The 20,492-nt window shown below is 30.1% G+C and overlaps 1 protein-coding gene across 1 annotated transcript in view; it reads left to right on the top strand.

The window, feature by feature from the left end:
* Window positions 1-18,250: 18,250 nt before the first annotated feature.
* LOC107877677 (protein ENHANCED DISEASE RESISTANCE 2) overlaps window positions 18,251-20,492 on the top strand; it is a 23,086-nt gene continuing 20,844 nt past the window's right edge. Inside the window, exon 1 of the mRNA XM_016724366.2 lies at window positions 18,251-18,997. Coding sequence (XP_016579852.2) covers window positions 18,761-18,997 — 237 coding nt within the window. The 5' untranslated portion in view covers window positions 18,251-18,760. The remainder of the gene's footprint in view (window positions 18,998-20,492) is intronic.

Genomic DNA, 20,492 nt, shown 5'->3' with positions numbered 1-20,492 from the left:
TTTAATGAAAATTTATGAAATAAGTACTGTTAATAAGAGATGATAAAAGTAAACATAATTTGATTTGAGTCTTGTTTGTGTTAATACCTATTGTTTCGTGCTCCTTTATTATTTTTTTGAATGTTTTTGTCTTGAGTCGGGATCTATCAGAAACAGTCTCTCTATCTCACCTCTGACGAGAGTTGAGCACCATGAGGTTTCAAGTTCAATTCCCACCAGAGACAGAGTTACTTGGTACCTGTTGCTTATGGGAGGTGGTAGGTATTCTGTAAAATTAGTCGAGATATATGCAAGTTGGTCCGAACACCACAGTTATAAGAAAAAAAATAATACTTATAAATTGTACTCCCTTTATCCCCAATAAGTTAATTATTGAAGCATTTTGCAATATTTTATATTAAGTTAATTGTTCAATCTTCATGAGGCAATGTTGAATTTTTTTTCCATTTTACCTTTATTTGAATTTCCTATGTAATGAGATGAAGAAATTTAATTGCTCTTATTTACGTATTATTTTGAATTATTTTTTTTGAAGTAGTTATTATGATCAATGTTTGAATTTTCAAGAGTAGTTTGACAATAACTAAAAAAAAATGAAAAACATATCTAATTTACGTTTAGTTTTTTTCTTAATAAACATGAATTACCACACCAATTGAAATAGAAGGAATACGATATTAATAAATATTTTTAAAAAAATGTATACATACCATCGGTTAATTTGATTTCGATTTAAATTTTTTTGTTAAATGCTAATCAAATAATTATGTTCGATTTTTTTTAATATCAAACAAAAATACTACTTCTTTCGTTCACATTTACTTGTCACATTTTGATTTAGTACAGTCATTAAGAAAATAATTATCTATATGACTATTTTATCATAATATCCCTATTAATTGATTGTTATTGTTCCGTCTTGAAATTAGTTTAGAGAATAAATAATTAATGGCTAAGGTAAAATTAAAAAAAAAATATTTTTTTGATATATTAAAAATAAAAATTCGATTAGAAAATTAGTGACAAATAATTATGATATAAGGGAGTAATTTTCTTCTTTTTTCCAATTTGACTCGTTTTATGTATTTAATGTGATTTATCTATTTTCTTTGAATATCCTAGATAGTTAGATACAGTAATAAATAGTCATAAATCGGAAAATTTTAATATGGTTGAGGCACAATCAACAAAAGTTGAGAGAGGCTCTATTCCTTTTTGGACACGTGGATAAGTGGGTCAATTTACTTATTTTAAACCTCAAAATAAATTAACAAAAGAGTGAAAATATATTGTTTTTCTTGTGGGTCCCATGAGGCACATATATTGCACTAAATAAATATACAAAATTACAGTAATTGTGATTTGTGGGGTCGACACTTTATAATTTCCCCATTCTTTTATTACTTCTTTCGTCTCATTTTACTCGTCCCAAATTTTTTAATTTAATTTCTCATTTTACTTGTAATTTTTCATTGATCATTAATTTTTTTAAGTTAAAATATAAATATGAATTAATAGGGGTACTATGGTAAAGTAATCATATTATTAATTATTTTTCTTAATCATTATACAATGTCAATTTGGGACGAGTAAAATGAGACGGAAGGAGTATTTGTTATCACGTCTCTTTATATTAGTTCAATTTAAAATTAAATAGATAATTTATTATTTTAGTTCTATTTTTGAGTACTAATTGTATCAATTTTATTTAGATAAATTATAATAATAATAATTAAAGGTGAAATACTTAAATTATTATTTTATATTATTATTGCTAAGAATGTGTCAAGTCAAATATTGATAAGTAAATATGAATTAAAAAGTGTATCAAACAAAGTTTTAAATTTTATCCTTCTTTAAAAGTATGTTTTTTGCTTCTAAACCAAAAAAAAAAAATCTTGTTAATTATATTTCAAATAATTCTATTAACAGTTCATTTTGATATGATTTTTTCTTAATGATGTATTTGTGTTGTGATGTTTTGAAATTCTTTGTTATTTTATAACCCAGTCATTTGCTAAAATTTTAATCGTTGCTCAAGTGTCATCGCTTTAGTAATATTTCGTCAGTTAAATTTGTGTAAGTATTCAGTTGACATAGTAGCATTTATGTGAATAGCGATTTGATAAATATTATATTTCCTTTTTTCAATCTTAAAATACTATATTATTTTTATTAACTTCTTGAAATAATAATTTATTTGAGTTGAAGATTTGTTAGATTTAGAGAAAAAAAATAAGACACGAAACACGAACATTAATTTCTATTTTATTTTTTTTGAGTCGAAAGTATGTCAACTTTTTCTTAACAAGACGCCAACTTTAAAAAAATCAAGTTAAGTCTGAATAGCTAAACATGTAATTTCAATTTTTAATTGAATTATTTGAAATATAATCAATAAGATCATTTTTTTTTTGTTTAGAAGCAAAAAACGTGATTGTTAAAGAAGAATAAAATTCAAACTTCATTTGATACTCTTTCAATTCATATTTACTTATCAATGTTTGACTTAACACATCCTTAAAAAATAATAATATAATTATTTCACCTTTAATTATTACTACAATTCATCTAAATAAAATTGCTATAATTAGTACCTAATAATAGAATTAAAAATACATAAAATAATACATTATCTTTTTAATTTTAAATTAAACAAGAGACATAACAACAAATAAAAGAGGAGAAGATAAAAAGCATGGACCCTATATTAATATAATATATTTTCACTCTCTTATTAATTTTCTTTAAGGTCTAAAAATAAATAAATTGACCCATTTATCCGCGTATCCAAAATTAATGGAGCTCCTTGCTTGTACCTCAACCATATTAAAATTTTCCGTCATAAATCTTCTAAGCTTAATAATCCAGTCAATGAACGTGGGTCCCATCTTCTAAGTTTAATAATCCAGTCAATGTAGTGGGTCCCACTTTGTTGCCGACAAACTATATTTTAAAATTTATATTTCCAAAGTAGAACCTCAATGGAACATGTCTAGTGGACTATTATGATTGAGTCATCATATCCTACTGTATTATTTAGGTATCTCACTTTATTAAATTCAAACTTTACACTAAATAAATATTTTTTTAAATAATAAAAATGAACATAATAATTAAATTTAATATTTTTTGAAGAATTTATTTAATTAAATCTAATTTATTAAAAAAAATTCAAAATCGATCGACATTCATCTACTATCTGTAAACTACAACAAAACAATACGATAATAAAGACGTCAAAACAATATAATTAAATCTAATATTTACACAAAAACTTTCTTAAGGCTAACCGTCTATCACTTATCTACCATCTGTAAACTATAACAAAATAATACGATAATAGAGGTATCAAAAGAATACAGCTAAACTTAACATGTAAAAAAAAATCATCAAAACAAAGATATATAAAAACAATACAATTAAATCTAACATTTACCAAAAAAAAATTCTCAAAGCCGATTGATATTCATCTACCACCTGTAAATTCATCTATGACCTATAAACTACAACAAAATAATACAATAGTGATCACAAAGCTTCAGTTTTGATGAAAATAATTTTTATTTGAGCGAAAAATTTTACGCTAATAAATGACTTGAATGAAAATAAAGAAGATATATATATACACACACGCTGAATTTCATTATGTTGACAAAAACAGTAAAGAAGTTGAGGGCTAGAAAATTAAACATCCACTAATCTAGACATGCAATCAAATCAGTTAAATGAACACCAATCATATTTTTTCAATAATTAAACCAATTTTTTCTCTAGAGTCCTATTTTAGGAGTATTTTTCTAATTGATCAGTACAAAGAAAAAATATTAATTGATTTTCCTTCCATATATTTTAGAAATCTCATATATTTTAGGAGTCTAGTTAATATAATAAAAATAATTAAATAATGAATTGAAAAAAATAGTGAAAAGACAGTTTTGTCTAAAGGAAATTTTTTTAATGAAGAATCAAAAGTTCAAATCACTTTTCTAAGGGTTTTCACACTTTTAATATATTATAGGTAAATAAAAGGTAATACAGTAGTTTAGGTGTTAGCAAGATACTCTCTCTATCCCATTTTAATCGTCCCAAGTTTTCTAATTTGATTTCTTATTTTATTTATCATTTTTATTAATCAAGACAAGATAACTTTTTTCTTTTTTTACCCTTAGTATTAATTATTTTTTCTCCAAATTTAAATGTAAACATCATTTAATAGGGGTACTATGATAAAGTAGTCATGTTATTAATTATTTTTTTTAATTAATGAGCAATGTCAAATTGGGACGAGTAAAATGAGACGGAGAGAGTATGTGACTATATAATTATTAAGGCGGAGTTAGAATTTCTGCTGAGGAAACTTAAAATTTAAAGAAAAATTCATTGAAAAGAATTTAATGTCTACAATATATACATAAAAATTATTATAATCATGTATTAATAATATAATTTTCTGTCGAATAAGGTTCGTCCGAACACTCCTTTACTAGTCTAGCTCCGCCTTTGTACAATTTGGCATACAAAACATAAATGCATGTGTTTTTTTAATTTGATTTGATATTAGCTGACATGTATGTTTTCAATTTTGGGCGTACACTGTGTATAAATAGTCACTTAAATTTGTATAAGTTGAATAAGTAGACACATACATCTCACGTGACAATTCGAGTAAGTTGTCAGGTAGGATGTCATGTAGAATATATTTGTTTACTTATTCAACTCTATATAAGTTTAAGTGATTATTTGTACACACCTAAAATTAAAAAATATAAATGTCAACTGAAGCAAAGTTTGAGAGCATATTTATGATGTGTTTAGTTCAAATTCTGAATTTTCTTTTACGTAAATGTCACATATAATGTGACACATAAATTCCAAAGGTCTGGATGATTATTTTGTAAATTTGAGTGTGCAATTGATATAGCAAAGACGAGTTAAAACACGACTAGTTTAAGTATTTAAATAAAATTTATTAAAAAAAATCCTCTAAAACTTGCACAAATCACAAAATTAAATCTTTTCAATAAAAAGATTTTCTTGAAACACGGCCATTTTAAGTATTTAAATAAAATTTATTTAAAAAAAATGCTCTAAAATTTGCACAAATCACAAAATTAAATCTTTTCAATAAAAAGATTTTCTTGAAACACGACTAGTTTAAGTATTTAAATAAAATTTATTTTAAAAAAATCCTCTAAAACTTGCACAAATCACAAAATTAAATCTTTTCAATAAAAAGATTTTCTTGAAAATAGGTGTACTTTTCCTATTTGTTCTTTACAACTCAACCAAATTCTCGTACCTTCTTCTTTCTTGCACTATCATTCTCAATAACAATTACATAAATTCCCAAACCAAACCAAAGAATACTACTTATTTTTCCCTATCCCTTTTTTTTTTTTACATAATTCTTGAAAGAAAAATAGCTTCACATATTCTCAAGTACACGTTTTTTTTTTTCTTTTTTATGTTTCATTAATTTTCAAGATTATTCTGACCCCGTCTCCCCCCTTGTTATTTTCTTGAAAATTGCTTCACATTTACAAACCACCAGCGCTCTCTCTATTATAAGGAAAAGAATTTAAGTTTTGTTTTGTATAAAATTCTATACTATCACACAAACTCGATCTTTTATTATAGGTTACCCAATATTAGATCAAGTTTATCTTATAATGTAAAATATTTTATGCACAAAACTTAAAGTCTAAGAAAAATTGAGAACATTTTATCATCAGGTATTCAATTAATGCCCTCAAAATTTTATATCTAAAACTCACAAAAAAACACAAAATTAAAACTTTAGAATTAAAAAAAATTAAAGCTAATGATAATAAACACATCTAAATATCTTCTTTTTTTTTTTTCAAATTTCATACATGAATAATTAAGCATAGTAATTTTCTATTTGAATTATCATCAATTATTTAATTAAATACACATCAATTCAGCTACTCTCCATTCCTATCTGAAATATCACTATCTATCAAATAAAAAAACAAAACAACAGATCATGAAACTTGATTAATAAGTAATTGGTGATGACTCACATTATAAATTTACATAGTAAGCCCACATGGGCATTGTTGTATGATTGGAAAGTGGTGCAAACCTGAGATCGAATCGAGCATTCGTCTGCAGCTCAACCAACCATGAGTTCATCGAACGGGACTTGTCTAATGTCCTAATGCAATTTACATCTCTTGTATTATTTTCAATACTTATCCTAAATTCACATTCCTAATAATTCAAAGGTAGCGCAAGACCTCGAACCGAATCCAGTATCCATATGCAGCTCAGCCATGAGCTTGTTGCGTAAGACTTGCCTAATACAATTTACGTTTGTTATATAATTTTCAATGCTTATCCTAAATTCACGTCCCTAATAATTCAAAGGTGATGCGAGACCTCAGATCGAATTCAGTATCCATCTGCAACCCTGATAAAGAAATGAGCTTTGGGTCTATCTCAACCCAAAAGCTAGCTCATAAGAAGATGATTATCCAAGATCATATAAGAAGACCAAGGACCCTTTAATCCAACCCTGATAAAAAAATAAACTTTGGGCCTAACTCAACCTCAAAAGCTAGCTCATAAGGGGAAGATTACCCAAGATCATATAAGAAGACCAAGGACCCTTTAACCCACCGATGTGGGACTCCAACACCCCCCGCACGTCCAGGACTGGACATCTGGAGCATAGACAATATAAGAAGGGGGGCCCAACATCGAAAACAGTGAACTGGGTGGGACTGACTCTGATACCATGATAAAGAAATGGACTTTGGGCCTAACTCAACCTCAAAAGCTAGCTCGTTGGGAGAATATAAAAAATAGACTCAAATACGGGTGACTTTCAAATTTTAACCCCAAATAAAAAGGCTTTGTTAAAATAACCCTTACTTATTAATTCATATTTTATTGGATGAAATTACCCCTCAATATATCTTTCTTCCAAAATAGAACAATCACTTTCTTCCCAAACAAAACATCGATCGTTCTTTCTTCCAAAATAAAACAATCACCGTAAGGTTTCTTCAGGTAAGAACATATCTAATTTGCCGTAAATTTTAGCTTATTGATGCATTGTGGTAAATTTTAGCTCGTTATATAATTAACATATTGATTTGATTTTGGGGGAGGTGAACGTAAGCTGAAGTCAAGCTATGCTATTATTGTAGTAACATATTTTCCATTGAGGAATTGTGTCGAACAAATTTTGGGGAGTTTGTTATTGCAGTTATAATTGTGTTTGAGTAGTTGCGGGGGGGGGGGGGGGTATTGAATTGAAAGGTCGTAAATATGAGAGTTAATATTGATCGCAACATTTTTTGGTAAGGTTAAACGTATAAGGTCAAGATGGTAAAAGAAATTAGTTCCAAGTATTTCAAACTAGTTGTATAATTAGCATTAGAAGATGATAAGGAATTGTTTGAAGATGATGAGGATTTGTGCCATTGATATTACTAGTGGTATTATTGGGATTTGTTTTAGTTACTTTTTTGTTAGTACTATATGTTGTTCCTTGCACTTCCTTTACTTCTTTATTGGGCTGCATTGGACTGTTTTTCTCTTGAGCCAGAGGGTCGATTCGATACATCCTCGCTACCTATGAGTTGGAATACGGTAGGGGTGATTTTACTTACACTCTACCCTCTCCCTGACTCCACTTTATGGGATTACACTAGGTATGTTGATGATGTTGTTGTTGTCTTTTGAGATTTCTGTTTGTTATAATTCTTAATTTGTTTTGTTTTGTAGCTTTGCTTGCTTTTATAAACAAGTTTTCTTTTGATGTGATTTTGTTGACTTGATGATGCTACTTGTTTGTTCAAACTGTGTTCGTAAGTCATAAAGTTTGCTCTGTGTTCTTTACATTTGCTTCAACGAATATCTTTGGCAATTTTTTTCTAATTTAGTTAGTTTCGACTGTTGATTATCAAGTTGCATTTGCTCAAGTTTGTTGTTGATTAAAAATTTTTATCTTTCACTCAGTTTTTGTAGCTACATATGAACAATTTGCAGTTGGTAAAATGTATGTGCTTTTGGTTTTAGATAAAGTAAGGTCATTGCACGCGCATGTATAGCATACTAGATTGCCTGTTGTGGAAGCGCACACATGTATAGCATACTAGGTTTCCCATTGTGGAAGTGCACTAAAATGGTTTTATTGTTTTTATTATTTCAGCATTGTAGAATTTTGGTGTTTGTTGGGGGTGAAATTGTTGATGCTCGCCCTAAATTAGTATATGAACTGCTTTTTGTCCGAGTAGAGGCTCTAGCAATGAGTTTTAACTTATGCTTATGTTCTCATTGCAGCTTACGCTCATTTTGTTTTACAGAAAGCAAATGTCAATTTACACACGTATAGCATACTAGATTGCATATTGTGGAAGTGCACTAAAATGCTTTCAATGTTCATAAAAGATTTATAGTAATACCAATGGCACAAAACTCAACAATAGTCAAAGAAAATAACCCAGGCACGTACACAAACACAAAGAGGGACGATGAGAACAGGTATAAATGTTATATTGTTGAAATTGAAAACTTTGACCTAAGAGGAAACAATTTATTCTTTAATTGCACTTATTAGATTATTAACATATATGCAACTCTTGCCTCATGGGCAAGACTTAGTTTAGAAAATTGTTATACAAATACTATACTGTTGAAATTGAAAACTTTTGTCCAAGAGGCAAAAATTTATTCTTTAATTGCACTGATTAGATTATTAACATACATGCAACTCTTGCCTCATGGGCAAGACGTAGTTTAGAAAATTGTTGAAATAGAAAACTTTTGCCCAAGAGGCAAAAGTTTATTCTTTAATTGCACTGATTAGATTATTAAAATATATGCAACTCTGGCCTCATGGGCAAGACTTAGTTTAGAAAATTATTGAAATTAAAAACTTTTGCCCAAGAGGCAAAAGTTTATTCTTTAATTGAACTGATTAGATTATTAATATATATGCAACTCTTGCCTCATGTGCAAGACTTAGTTTAGAAAATTGTTGTACAAATCCTATATTGTTGAAATTAAAAACTTTTGCCCAAGAGACAAAAGTTTATTCTTTAATTGCACTGATTAGATTATTAACATATATACAACTCTTGTGAGACAAAACTTAGTTAGAAAATTGTTGAAATTGAAAAATTTTGCCCAGGAAGCAAAAGTTTATCCTTTAGTTGCACTGATTAGTTAGAAAACTATTGTACAAATGCTATACTGTTGAAGTTAAAAACTTTTGCCCAAGAGGCAAAAGTTTATTCTTTAATTTCATTGATTAGATTATCAACATATATGCAACTCTTTCCTCATGTGCAAGACTTAGTTTATAAAATTATTGAAATTTAAAACTTTTGCCCAAGAGGCAAAAGTTTACCCTTTAATTGCACTGATTAGATTATTAACATATATGCAACTCTTGACTCATGGGCAAGACTTAGTTTAGAAAATTGTTGTACAAATGCTATACTGTTGAAATTGAAAACTTTTGCCCAAGAGGCAAAAGTTTATTCTTTAATTACACTGATTAGATTATTAACATATATGCAACTCTTGTCTCATGGGCAAGACTTAGTTTAGAAAATTATTGTACTGTGATTATAAACATCAAATGCAAATTGTTACTAATATTCTTTTGCTCAGCACAGGTTTCAATATGCATTTTTTACTTATGGCGCTTCAATCCTTGGATGGACCAACTGTAAATCAGTAATAATGGTAGATGCAATATTTTTTAAGTTAAAATATCGTGATATTCTCATGATAGCAGTGTCAAAGAACGAAAACAACAATATATTTTCTTTGGCTTTTGAAATTGCAGACTCAGAAAATAATGAGTCTTATAACAGGTTCTTCAATCAGTTAAGAAATGCAATTGGAGTACGTGAACAATTGTTTATTCTATCAGATCATCACCCAACCATTGCAAATACAGTTGCAAATGCCTATCCAAAGTGTCAGCATGGGATATGCATCTATCATATGGAGAAGAATTTAAGAAAAAAAATACTTCTCAGATGTGGTTCTATCACTCTTCTACAACGTAGCAACAACATACAAACACACTGAATTTTATATTTTCATGAATGAGATAGAAAAATTCGACAAAGTTGCTATGGAGTACTTGAAAGAAGAAGAACCAGAAAGATGGGCTCATTCGTTTCATACCAACAGAAGGTATAATATGCTTACGATTAACAATGTGGAGTCCATGAATGCGGTACTGAGAAAAGCGAGAAAACTGGCAATACTGAGACTGGTAGATTACTTTTAGAACAAGTTACAAAGATAATTTTATAAAAGAAAAATGGAAGCACAAGGCATCTTTCATGACATCACACGTTGGGCGAAAGTGGAGGTAACTGACAAGATTCAAGCCACCTTAAAATTGAAAGTAAGTAATTAAAATTGTATTTTAATAATAGGGAAATATACTGTTGCTATTTTTTTTATTAAAGATTATATATAGCTGGTTTACTATTATTTGTGATTTATTGCTAGTTTTTAATTTCCTTGAGATTTGTGCGCGAAATATGTGTTGTGTTACTTCTGCTCATAACTATGTAATTGTTTGTGATTTGATGTTGTATGCTTGATTGTAACTGTTTTTTGGTTGCCTCAAGATTCGTCCCCTATGTATGGTTGATTACTCTGTATGGCTAATTCTTCTCATATACTAGATATTTCATTATCATAGTTGATTATACTCATAGGTTAGATGTAATATCTATTTTATCTCAGTTTATTTGTAGCTGATTCTCCTGCGTATATGTTGAAAGCATCACTATTGAATCAACTGTTGTTCCTGAGCAAGGTTCTGTCTTTTCCATATAATACAGGAAATTTGACTTTGAAAGCTCATTCCTTGGATGACAGATCCTTCTCCTTCACTTTTCCTGACCAAGCCAAGCATCAAAACTCTAACTATCCTCTATATTGACCCTTCTCTTCCATTTTGAAATAGAACCTTAATTGTGACTCCTTATTAGTGGTCACTTATTATTAGATTTTTGATTAGTTAAATATTAGATTGTGATTTGATGTTATATGCTTGATTGTAGCTGTTTTTTGGTTGCCTCAAGATTCATCCCCTATGTATGGCTAATTCTGCTCATATACTAGATGTTTCACTATGAGTTGTCATTTATTTATTATTTTATTTATAGGTAGACCCTATTAATGCAACAAGATTTGTTGTAAGAGAAGAAGGAGTTGAATATATTGTAAACCTGAAGAGTAGGACTTGTCAATGCTTGGTATTTCAAACAGATGAGATACCATGCAACCATGCAATTGCAGCGATAAACAGCAGACATATGAACAAGTCTAGTAATTATTCTCATTGGTTCTCAAGACAATCTTTGCTATAAACATACCAGAGAGAAATCCTACCAGTTGGAAGCACAACATCATGGATTGTTCTAGATAGCATAAAGGATCTGATCACAAAACCCCCAGATACGAAGGTTCTGCTTAGGAGAAGACAAATAGCAAGATATCCTTGCAGAACAGAATCTTCAAAAAATAATTACAGATGTTCGAGATGCAAAAGAACCGAGCACAACAGATCAAATTGTCACTACACTCATATCTTTCATCCATATGCAAGAAGATACAGAAAGAAAAATAAAAAAATATGATTAGTTTTACTTTTTATTCGAGAAGTTGGATTAAAATAACAGTTATAATAGAATTTTTTGATCCCCTATTTTAGTTAGTAACAAATACTTTTGACTTTCAATCACAAATATCTTCTTATTTATATGAAGCCTCAACGTGTGGTGAAGTATTTAACTCAATACCTTCTTATTGATTGTTTATAAAAATTACTTAGCATGTTAAATTTTTATATATATTAATGTATAAAAATATATCATATTAACAGGATTAGGGAAGGACTACACCCTCAAGAGATGTGATGTAAATAATTCCACGGGATATACTTTAAAATTTGCCTAGAAGGCAAGATGCAGAACAAGTTGTGCCCCATGGGCAAAAGTTGACACTAGCTTATTCTGCAATGATTCGGTAGATGATTTACAACACTCACCCTAGAGGCAAGACTTAAGCCCTAAAGAAACAATTTATGCCCTATGGGCAAGAGTTGACACTAGCTTAGTGTGTAATAACTTGGCAGATGATCTATAACTCGTGCCCCAGAGGCAAAAATTAATGCAATAAACGAACAAGTTATGCCTCATAGCCAAACGTTGATACTAGATTAGTGTGTAATAATTTGGTAGATAATTTATAAGTCTTGCCTAAGAGGCAAGAGTTTTAGACCCCAAAGGAACAAGTTATGCCCCATGGGCAAGGGTTGACTCTAGCATAGTCTATAATGATTTGACAGATGATCTATAACTCTTGCCCCGGAGGCAAGACTTAGATATCAAAAGTGATTCAACTCACAATTTTCAAAGAACATTCTTCCTCTACCATACAAAATATGTTTATAGGAATATTACAATCCTACAAACATATGAGAATCAATCTTCTAGACCAAAAACCGAAATATTATAAGCCAAGAGCAAAAGCAATAAATATTAAAATTTTCAAAAAGAAAAGAATGGGGGAGTATTCAATTGCGAGTAGAAAAAAAAGATGATACCAATCAACAAAATCAAGCATCTAACCAAATAAATAAAAGTGGAGAACCAACTACTGAGGAGGAGTAGATGACCCTTAGATTACAAGGTCTAAATTGTTTCTTATTTTATGCCATTTAACCGAGGAAAAATGTGATTGAAAAGTTCACAATGATCAAAATACTTATGTAGCAGTCGCACATAATTAATGATTAGACAGCCCCATAGGAACAAGTTATACCTCATGGTGAATTGGCCCTGCCACACTGTTTACTAATTTAGAAGATACTCAATAACTCTTGCCTCAGGGGTAAGACTTGCTACAAGGAAAGGCAAAAAATATTCTTCGATAATAAAACATAAATATATAAAGATATCAACAAATAAATCAGTAGCGATTCTACATTGTATACTTTACGCTATCGCATAAAAAATAGTTGATTCAATTTCAAAAGACTATTTAAACTTTACATAATTGCATAAAAATAGCTAAAAATCCTTCATGTGCAGTGATTTTCAATAACTAAAAAACTAAACTACTACTCCTGGTGCGTCCTCTTCCTCTTTTCCTTTTCAAATAATCTGCCAACTTTTTCTGTAGTATTGTCTTTTATACCAGCTTCTAATTTTTTCTTTTTATAATCCCACAACAAAGCTCCATACCTCATGCAAACATAATCAATGCCAATCTCTTTAAGAATATCTCTACTATAAATAACATATTCAGCAAACGTACAAACAAATGCTCCATAATTACTGTGATACAAAATAAATATATTACGTGAATATATGAAAAACAATAAAAAAAGAAGTGAAATGAACATTTAAAAAATGAATGCAATAAGATACCATTGAGTTTGTTGGGGCAGCTCATCAACCATTTTTATCGACAAAAAGTCATTTTTAGATTTGTCAATGCCCTTCTCAAGATAGAAATTGACCTTTTTCAGAAAATACGATATCAATGTTTGGTAAGGTAACATCACTTTTTGAACAACTTTATCACTACATCTAGTACGGTTGAAGTCATATACATATATGCACCAATCCGTAAAGTCAAAAACTCCCAAAATTCAGTGTCCAAATTCAGAATTTTCTCATGGAACATAAATTGAAAATAACACATAGTCAACCTTGTTCCACGGTACGTTTGCATCACAATAGAAGCCTCTGATATACTCCTCAACCTTATGTTTCTCTGGAATGGCAGAAATTTTATTTCCATTTTCCACAAAATAGTGATAAAGAGCATCAATCTTGTTTCTAAATAAAAAATCAGTTGTAGTGAATTTCACAACAACATTAGGTTCATATTTTGCCTTCTTCCTCATGTAATAGAATATTGTGTCCAAATGTTGCGACAAAATAAAAAGAACACTGAATAAGAGCATTACAAAACATTCATTACATAAAGAAGTAACCAAAGTAAGATGATCGCCAACAGTGGAATATAGTTGGCGAAGCACTCGGGCATGTTATGATACAACTCAAACTATGCCACAACATTGCTTCTCTTCTAACTTATCCCCCTATAAGCCCTATTCTAATATGGGTGGTTATTGATACAATTTTAGACTCATGATACGTAAAGTGGCTTAACTTTTGTAATTGCACATTCCAGGTATGACAAGAATCATGTACCTTTTCCTCTTACTCTTTCAACTATTCAAATACCTTTGCTTGGGTACATAATCGATGCATCATTCATTTACTGTATGTTTAATCTCACTGTTTACTTTGCAATAAACCACATCAAAGCATTTCTAGACAGTTTATTCAGTTTCAAAGGAAAAATTCACTCTCTTTTACTTACTCGTGATTTATAAACACCTTGCCTAAGTCAACATTCAACCTTTTCCAAAATTCTTTTGATATTTTGGGGTAGCCAATTCTATACATATATTTACCCAGCTAAACGATTTAAAAGAAAAGTCTGACTAGCACAGAGAATAAGCAAGAGCAAAATAGAACTCCAAGAATTGATCATACAGAAACAACTTTACACCAAAACTACAAAGTAGCAGCTAGATATTTAGCCAATCAACTACTGAAACAACATAGTTCAAAGGGGTGGAGGTCGTATTTTCATCATCTTCAGTATATACACAAGAAAGAGAATTTTTGACCTTGTATTACGTATACAATATGAATTTTTGACAAAGGGGGACTAGCTGACCCCTTCTACCTTCACAAGGTAGGAGTACATACACTCAACCCTCCCAAGACCCCACTTGTGGCTTGTGGAATTACACTTGATATGTTGTTGTTGGTCCGAATAGCCCCCTTTCGCTCCTCTAACTATACACCTGGCTCTACTAGTAAATATAAAAGTTACAACTTTACACCAAAGTTACAAAGGTAGCAGGTAGATATTAACTAATCCAAACTACTAACCAGTATTAGTGGAAGTTGAATTTTCATCAAGGGTATTCATCATCTACAATATACACATAAAACAGTTTTTGACCTTATAATATGACATATGAATTTTTACCAATTCACAACCTCTACTTAACTCTACCTCCTAGCTCTACTAATAAGTAAACAACAAGAATAAAGGATAAGACATCAAACTTTCATGAAAAACAATCAAACAAACAATAAAAACTCAAACCAGCAAACTTTAGCACTTCCTAATAAACCCAAACAAAACTACTGATCAACATTAGCGGAAGTTGAATTTTCACCCAGACGTTCATCATCTACAATATACACATAAAAATATTTTTTTTTAAGCTTGTATTTGGGACACACATAAAAACATGCACAAAACAGGCAAACAAGCTGTCACTGGCCTACATTGCTTTCATAGAGTTAGTATTATTTATTTCATTATTTAGTCGACCTTAGCCTACAACACTATACAAATTCAATTATTACTCTGAATTACTTACAAATTGAGGGATGAAAAAGTCCGTATACAACTTAAATAGCTAATTGTACTTTGGGATGACAATAAATATCAATCAAATAGACTCACCACTCATCAGTTCACACTAATATTTTTCTCTATCAAATTTTCTACAACTCGTCATGTACAGATCTCAATACTAAGAAAAGTGTTGTGCTATAGTTGTTGTAGCTCCTACTTTAGCTCTATTAGCTCTATCATTCGGATATATCACCTGGCATCTACCTCAATCATCCAAGATGAATCCACTATCAATTTTTCATTAGGCAATACGTGGATTAACTCCCAATATGACAGTAAAAGAAAAACGTTGGGTGTATCGACTTTAAGAGATCTGATATTGCTCCAAGGATAGTATCCAACTGTCCAACTAATAACATTAACAGTAAACAACTTAAATGTTGCATGTGTAAAATTATTGGTATATTCTTCAGACATTAATGTAAAATTCATGTAAATGATAAACTGAATTTAGTAGAAACTTACTTTAGCAATGATGTCAATTAAGTTTAAAGGAAAAAGTCCCGAAGAATTGGAAGCAACATCCACTGAGAGACGCTCTATTTTTTCATCAGAAGCAACATCCATTTTTTTCTATTAATCAAGTTTGAAGATTTGAGAGGTGTCCAATGAAGAAAAAGAGGAGCAAGAGAAAGTGTATTTGAGAAAATGGGAGAAAAAGATGAACAACGAGAACAGTATCTGAGAAAAATCTGGTAAAAAAAATAAGAGAAATAATAAAGATCTAAAATTAAGGTTAAAAACAAATAATTTTTTAAAAAGGGAAAAAAATGAAGAAATAGATAAGGATTGAGAAAAAAGAGAAAAAAAATAAAGATTGAGACAAATAAATTAAAACGTGAAATTAAAATTTAAAAAAAAAGTGAAAATAATAAAAAATAGAATAATAAATTTAAAGGAAAAAATTTAAAAACTGCAAAAAAATTAGAATAATAAAAGTAAAGGAAAAATAAAAAGGTGAAAATAATAAAAAATAAAATTTGAGAGATAATTGAGTATGGAAAGTTTAAAAATATAGTTGAGGTGTAGAGGGGTAAAATGATACTTTTAGTATATTAAAAAGTAAGGAAGACTATTCTTCAAAGACATTTTTATTTGAAGTCAAATATCTAAAGTCACTCATATTTGAGTCTATGACATGGAATTTGAGGATTGTCCAAGACCATATAAGAACACCAAGAACCCTTTAACCCACCGATGTAGGACTCCAATAAGCTCAGTGATGAATTTATCACACAAGGCTTACTTAATGCAATTTACAATCTCTTATATAATTTTCGATGTCTATTCTAAATTCACGTCCCTAATAATTCAAAAGTGGTGCGAGACCTCAAATCGAATTTAGTATCCATATGCAGCTCAGCCATGAGTTTATCAGATAAGACTTACTTAATGCAATTTACAATCTCTTATATAATTTTTGATTCTCATCCTAAATTTACGTTCTTAATAATTCAAAGGTGGTGCGAGACCTTAGATCAAATCCAGTATCCATCTGCAGCTCAGCCATGAGTTTATCACACTAAGGGGTCGTTTAGTAGAGTGTACAAGATCAATGCAAAATATAGTGTATTAGTAATGCTTGCATTGGTAATGCTTGTATTACTTATGTTTGTATTAGTTATGCATGTATTATTTCTTATACATTGTTTGATTTGATGTATAAGAAATAATACATCTTACATAATTTCTAAAAGAAATGTTTGTTTACAAAAATACCCTTCTTTGATTTTGTATATTTTTTTGCAACAAAATTTTTTTACCATCTCAAATATAATTAGTATTGTTGAACTAGTATATATAAGTTTCGGATTAATTGCAATACCTTCGTCTTTGCGCATGAAATATTATACCAACGGATTAACATAGTCGAAACAAAAATAAAATATAAGACGTAAAATTAAGAAATAGTCTCAAATTTTTTTAATCTTTTTAAAGACCTCGAAGCAAAGCAAAAATATGTTACAATTATTTAAATCAATTATCCATTGCTGTAGATTAAAATAGTGGGAAAACATTATGAAATATTTTGAAAAGATTCGCTATTGCAAATTAAAATGGCGAGAAAAGGAATGGTGAAATATTTTGAGAGATAAATTGAGGGGTATTAAGGTCATTTAATAGCATGTATTAAAGACTTTGTATTACTAATATATAGAAAATGAGTGGTATTAGTAATACACACCTTAATACACAATAGAGTGTATAACTAATGCTTGTATTAGTTATACATTGACTAAAAATTATATCAAACAAGATATTCATAATACACATTAATTAATACATGCATTATTTTTACAAATACACTCTACTAAATGACCCCTAAGACTTATCTAATGTAATTTACATCTCTTGTATATTTGAATTTTTCTTTCTTAATAATTCAAATATGAAACTCGAAAAATATAACCATTTAAATTTTCCTTTTTTATAATTTCTTGAAAATAGGTGTGCTTTTCCTCTTTGGTCTCTACCGGGACTTTGGATTAAAAAGGACTCCCAAATTATTCAATTGAGTGAGAGTTCTCCAAGTTTTTTTAATTAAGTGGGAGGGATAATTTTTATTTTATTTAACAATTGTGCGTACAAAGTTATTCAGACAACTATTGTAATTGTCCGATAACTATCTCAATGTTAAAAAAAAAGTTAATTTTTTTTAACAAATTTATGGGACCCATTTATCCCGTATTCTTAATTGGAGACTTGGGTGTCTTTTGACTAATTTTTCTCGTCTTTACCACTCAAACTAAATTCTCTTGCCTCGACTTCTCTCTTGTATGTATCACAATAACAACAATGCCATACAATCAATAAAAATCTCTGTCCAAATCACCTTCCTATATTATTCCAAAATTCTCAAAGCAAAGAATCACACAAATTTTCAAAATCACTTTTTTCTTTTCCTTTTTATGTTTCACTAATTTCCAAGATCACTTTTTTTTTCCTACCTCCTTTGTGTTTTTATTATACATAATTCGTGAAAATTAGCTTCAAAAATTTTCAAGATTACCCTTTTTTTCCTATCCCCTTTGTGTTATTTTCTTGAAAAATAGCTTCAAAAATTTTCAAGATCACTTTTTTTTCACACCCCTTTGTGTTATTTTCTTGAAAAATAGCTTAAAATTTTCAAGATTGTCTTTTTTGGCTACCCCTTTGTGTTATTTTGTTGAAAAATAGCTTAAAATTTTGAAGATTGCCTTTTTTTCCCACCCCATTTGTGTTATTTTGTTGAAAAATGGCTTCAGAAATTTTCTCAAAGGTGAAGAGTGAAGGGGGGTCATCAGAGAGTGGTAGTTCAGAGAGTGGAGCTGATGAAAGAGGTGGAAATAATGATGCTTTTGAGTATTTTGGTTGGGTTTATCATTTGGGTGTTAATTCAATTGGACATGAGTATTGTCATTTGAGATTCTTGTATATACGTGGCAAGTATATGGAAATGTATAAGAGAGATCCACATGAAAATCCTGGCACTGTAAGTTTTTTGGGAAATAATGATGTTTTTGTTGCTTTAAGATTGTTGTTGTTAGTAGCTCAGTTAATGATGTTTTTGTTGTTTTAAGATTGTTGTTCTTAGTAGCTCAATTAGTTGGTTGGTTATGTTTTAAGCTGTGTGATGCTATTGTTGTTCTTAGTAGCTCAGTATGTTGTCTAAGTTTGCAGCTGTGTGCTGCTTTTGTTGTTCATGTGATGATTTTGTTGTTCAATGTTGTCGTTCTTAGTAGCTCAGTTGGTTGGTTGTCTAAGTTTTCCGCTGTGTAATGCTTTTGTTGTTCAATATTGTCGTTCTTAGTAGCTCAGTTGGTTGGTTGGTTACGTTTTCAGCTCTGTGATGCTTTCGTTGCTTCAAGATTGTTGTTTTTAGTAGCTCAGTTGGTTAAGTTTTCATCTATGTGATGCTATTGTTGTTCTTAGGAGCTCAGCTTGTTGTCTAAGTTCGCTGCTGTGTGATGCTTTTGTTGTTCATGTGATGCTTTTGTTGTTCAATATTGTCGTTCTTAGTAGCTCAGTTGGTTGGTTGGTTATGTTTTTAGCTGTGTGATGCGTTTGTTGCTTCAAGATTACTGTTTTTAGTAGCTCAGTTGGTTAAGTTTTCAGCTGTGTGATGCTATTGTTGTTCTTAGTAGCTCAGTTTGTTATCTAAGTTTGCAGCTGTGTGATGCTTTTGTTGTTCAATATTGTCGTTTCAATATTTTCGTTCTTAGTAGCTAAGTTGGTTGGTTGGTTATGTTTTCAGCTGTGTGATGCTTTTGTTGCTTCAAGATTGCTGTTTTTAGTAATTCAGTTGGTTAAGTTTTCAGCTGTGTGATGCTATTGTTGTTCTTTGTGGCTCAGTTGGTTAAGCTGTGATGCTATTGTTGTTCTCTGTGGCTCAGTTGGTTAAGTTTTCAGCTGTGTGATGCTATTGCTGCTATTTGTAGCTCAGTTTGTTGTCTGTGTGATGCTATTGTTGTTCTTTGTAGCTCAGTTGGTTAAGTTTTCAGCTGTGTGATTCTATTGTTGTTCTTTGTAGTTCGGTTTGTTGTTTAATTTTGCATCTATGTGATGCTTTTGTTGTTCTATATTGTCGTTCTTAGTAGTTCAGTTGGTTGGGTGTCTAAGTTTTCAGCTGTGTGATGCTTTTGTTGTTCAAGATTATTGTTTTTAGTAGCTAAGTTGGTTCGCTACCTAAATTTTGAAACTTGTTGGGAGGGGTCGATTCTTCACCTTATAATTCTCTTCGACGTTTCCCCTACCCCTACCCCTACCCCTATGAAAATCCTGGCATTGTAAGTTTTCCGCTGTATGATGCTTTTGTTGTTCAACATTGTTGTTCTTAATGGCTCAGTTGGTTGGTTGGCTGTCTTTAGCTGTGTGATGCTTTTGTGGTTCAACATTGTTGTTCTTAGTAGCTCAATTTATTTTGGTTGGCTAAGTTTTCAGCTGTGTAATGCTTTTGTTGTTCAAGATTGTTGTTCTTATGCTCGGAC

This window comes from Capsicum annuum, chromosome 7, assembly GCF_002878395.1.
Source record: "Capsicum annuum cultivar UCD-10X-F1 chromosome 7, UCD10Xv1.1, whole genome shotgun sequence".
Taxonomy (NCBI): Eukaryota; Viridiplantae; Streptophyta; class Magnoliopsida; order Solanales; family Solanaceae; genus Capsicum; species Capsicum annuum.
This window is presented reverse-complemented; position numbering and strand designations above follow the sequence as displayed.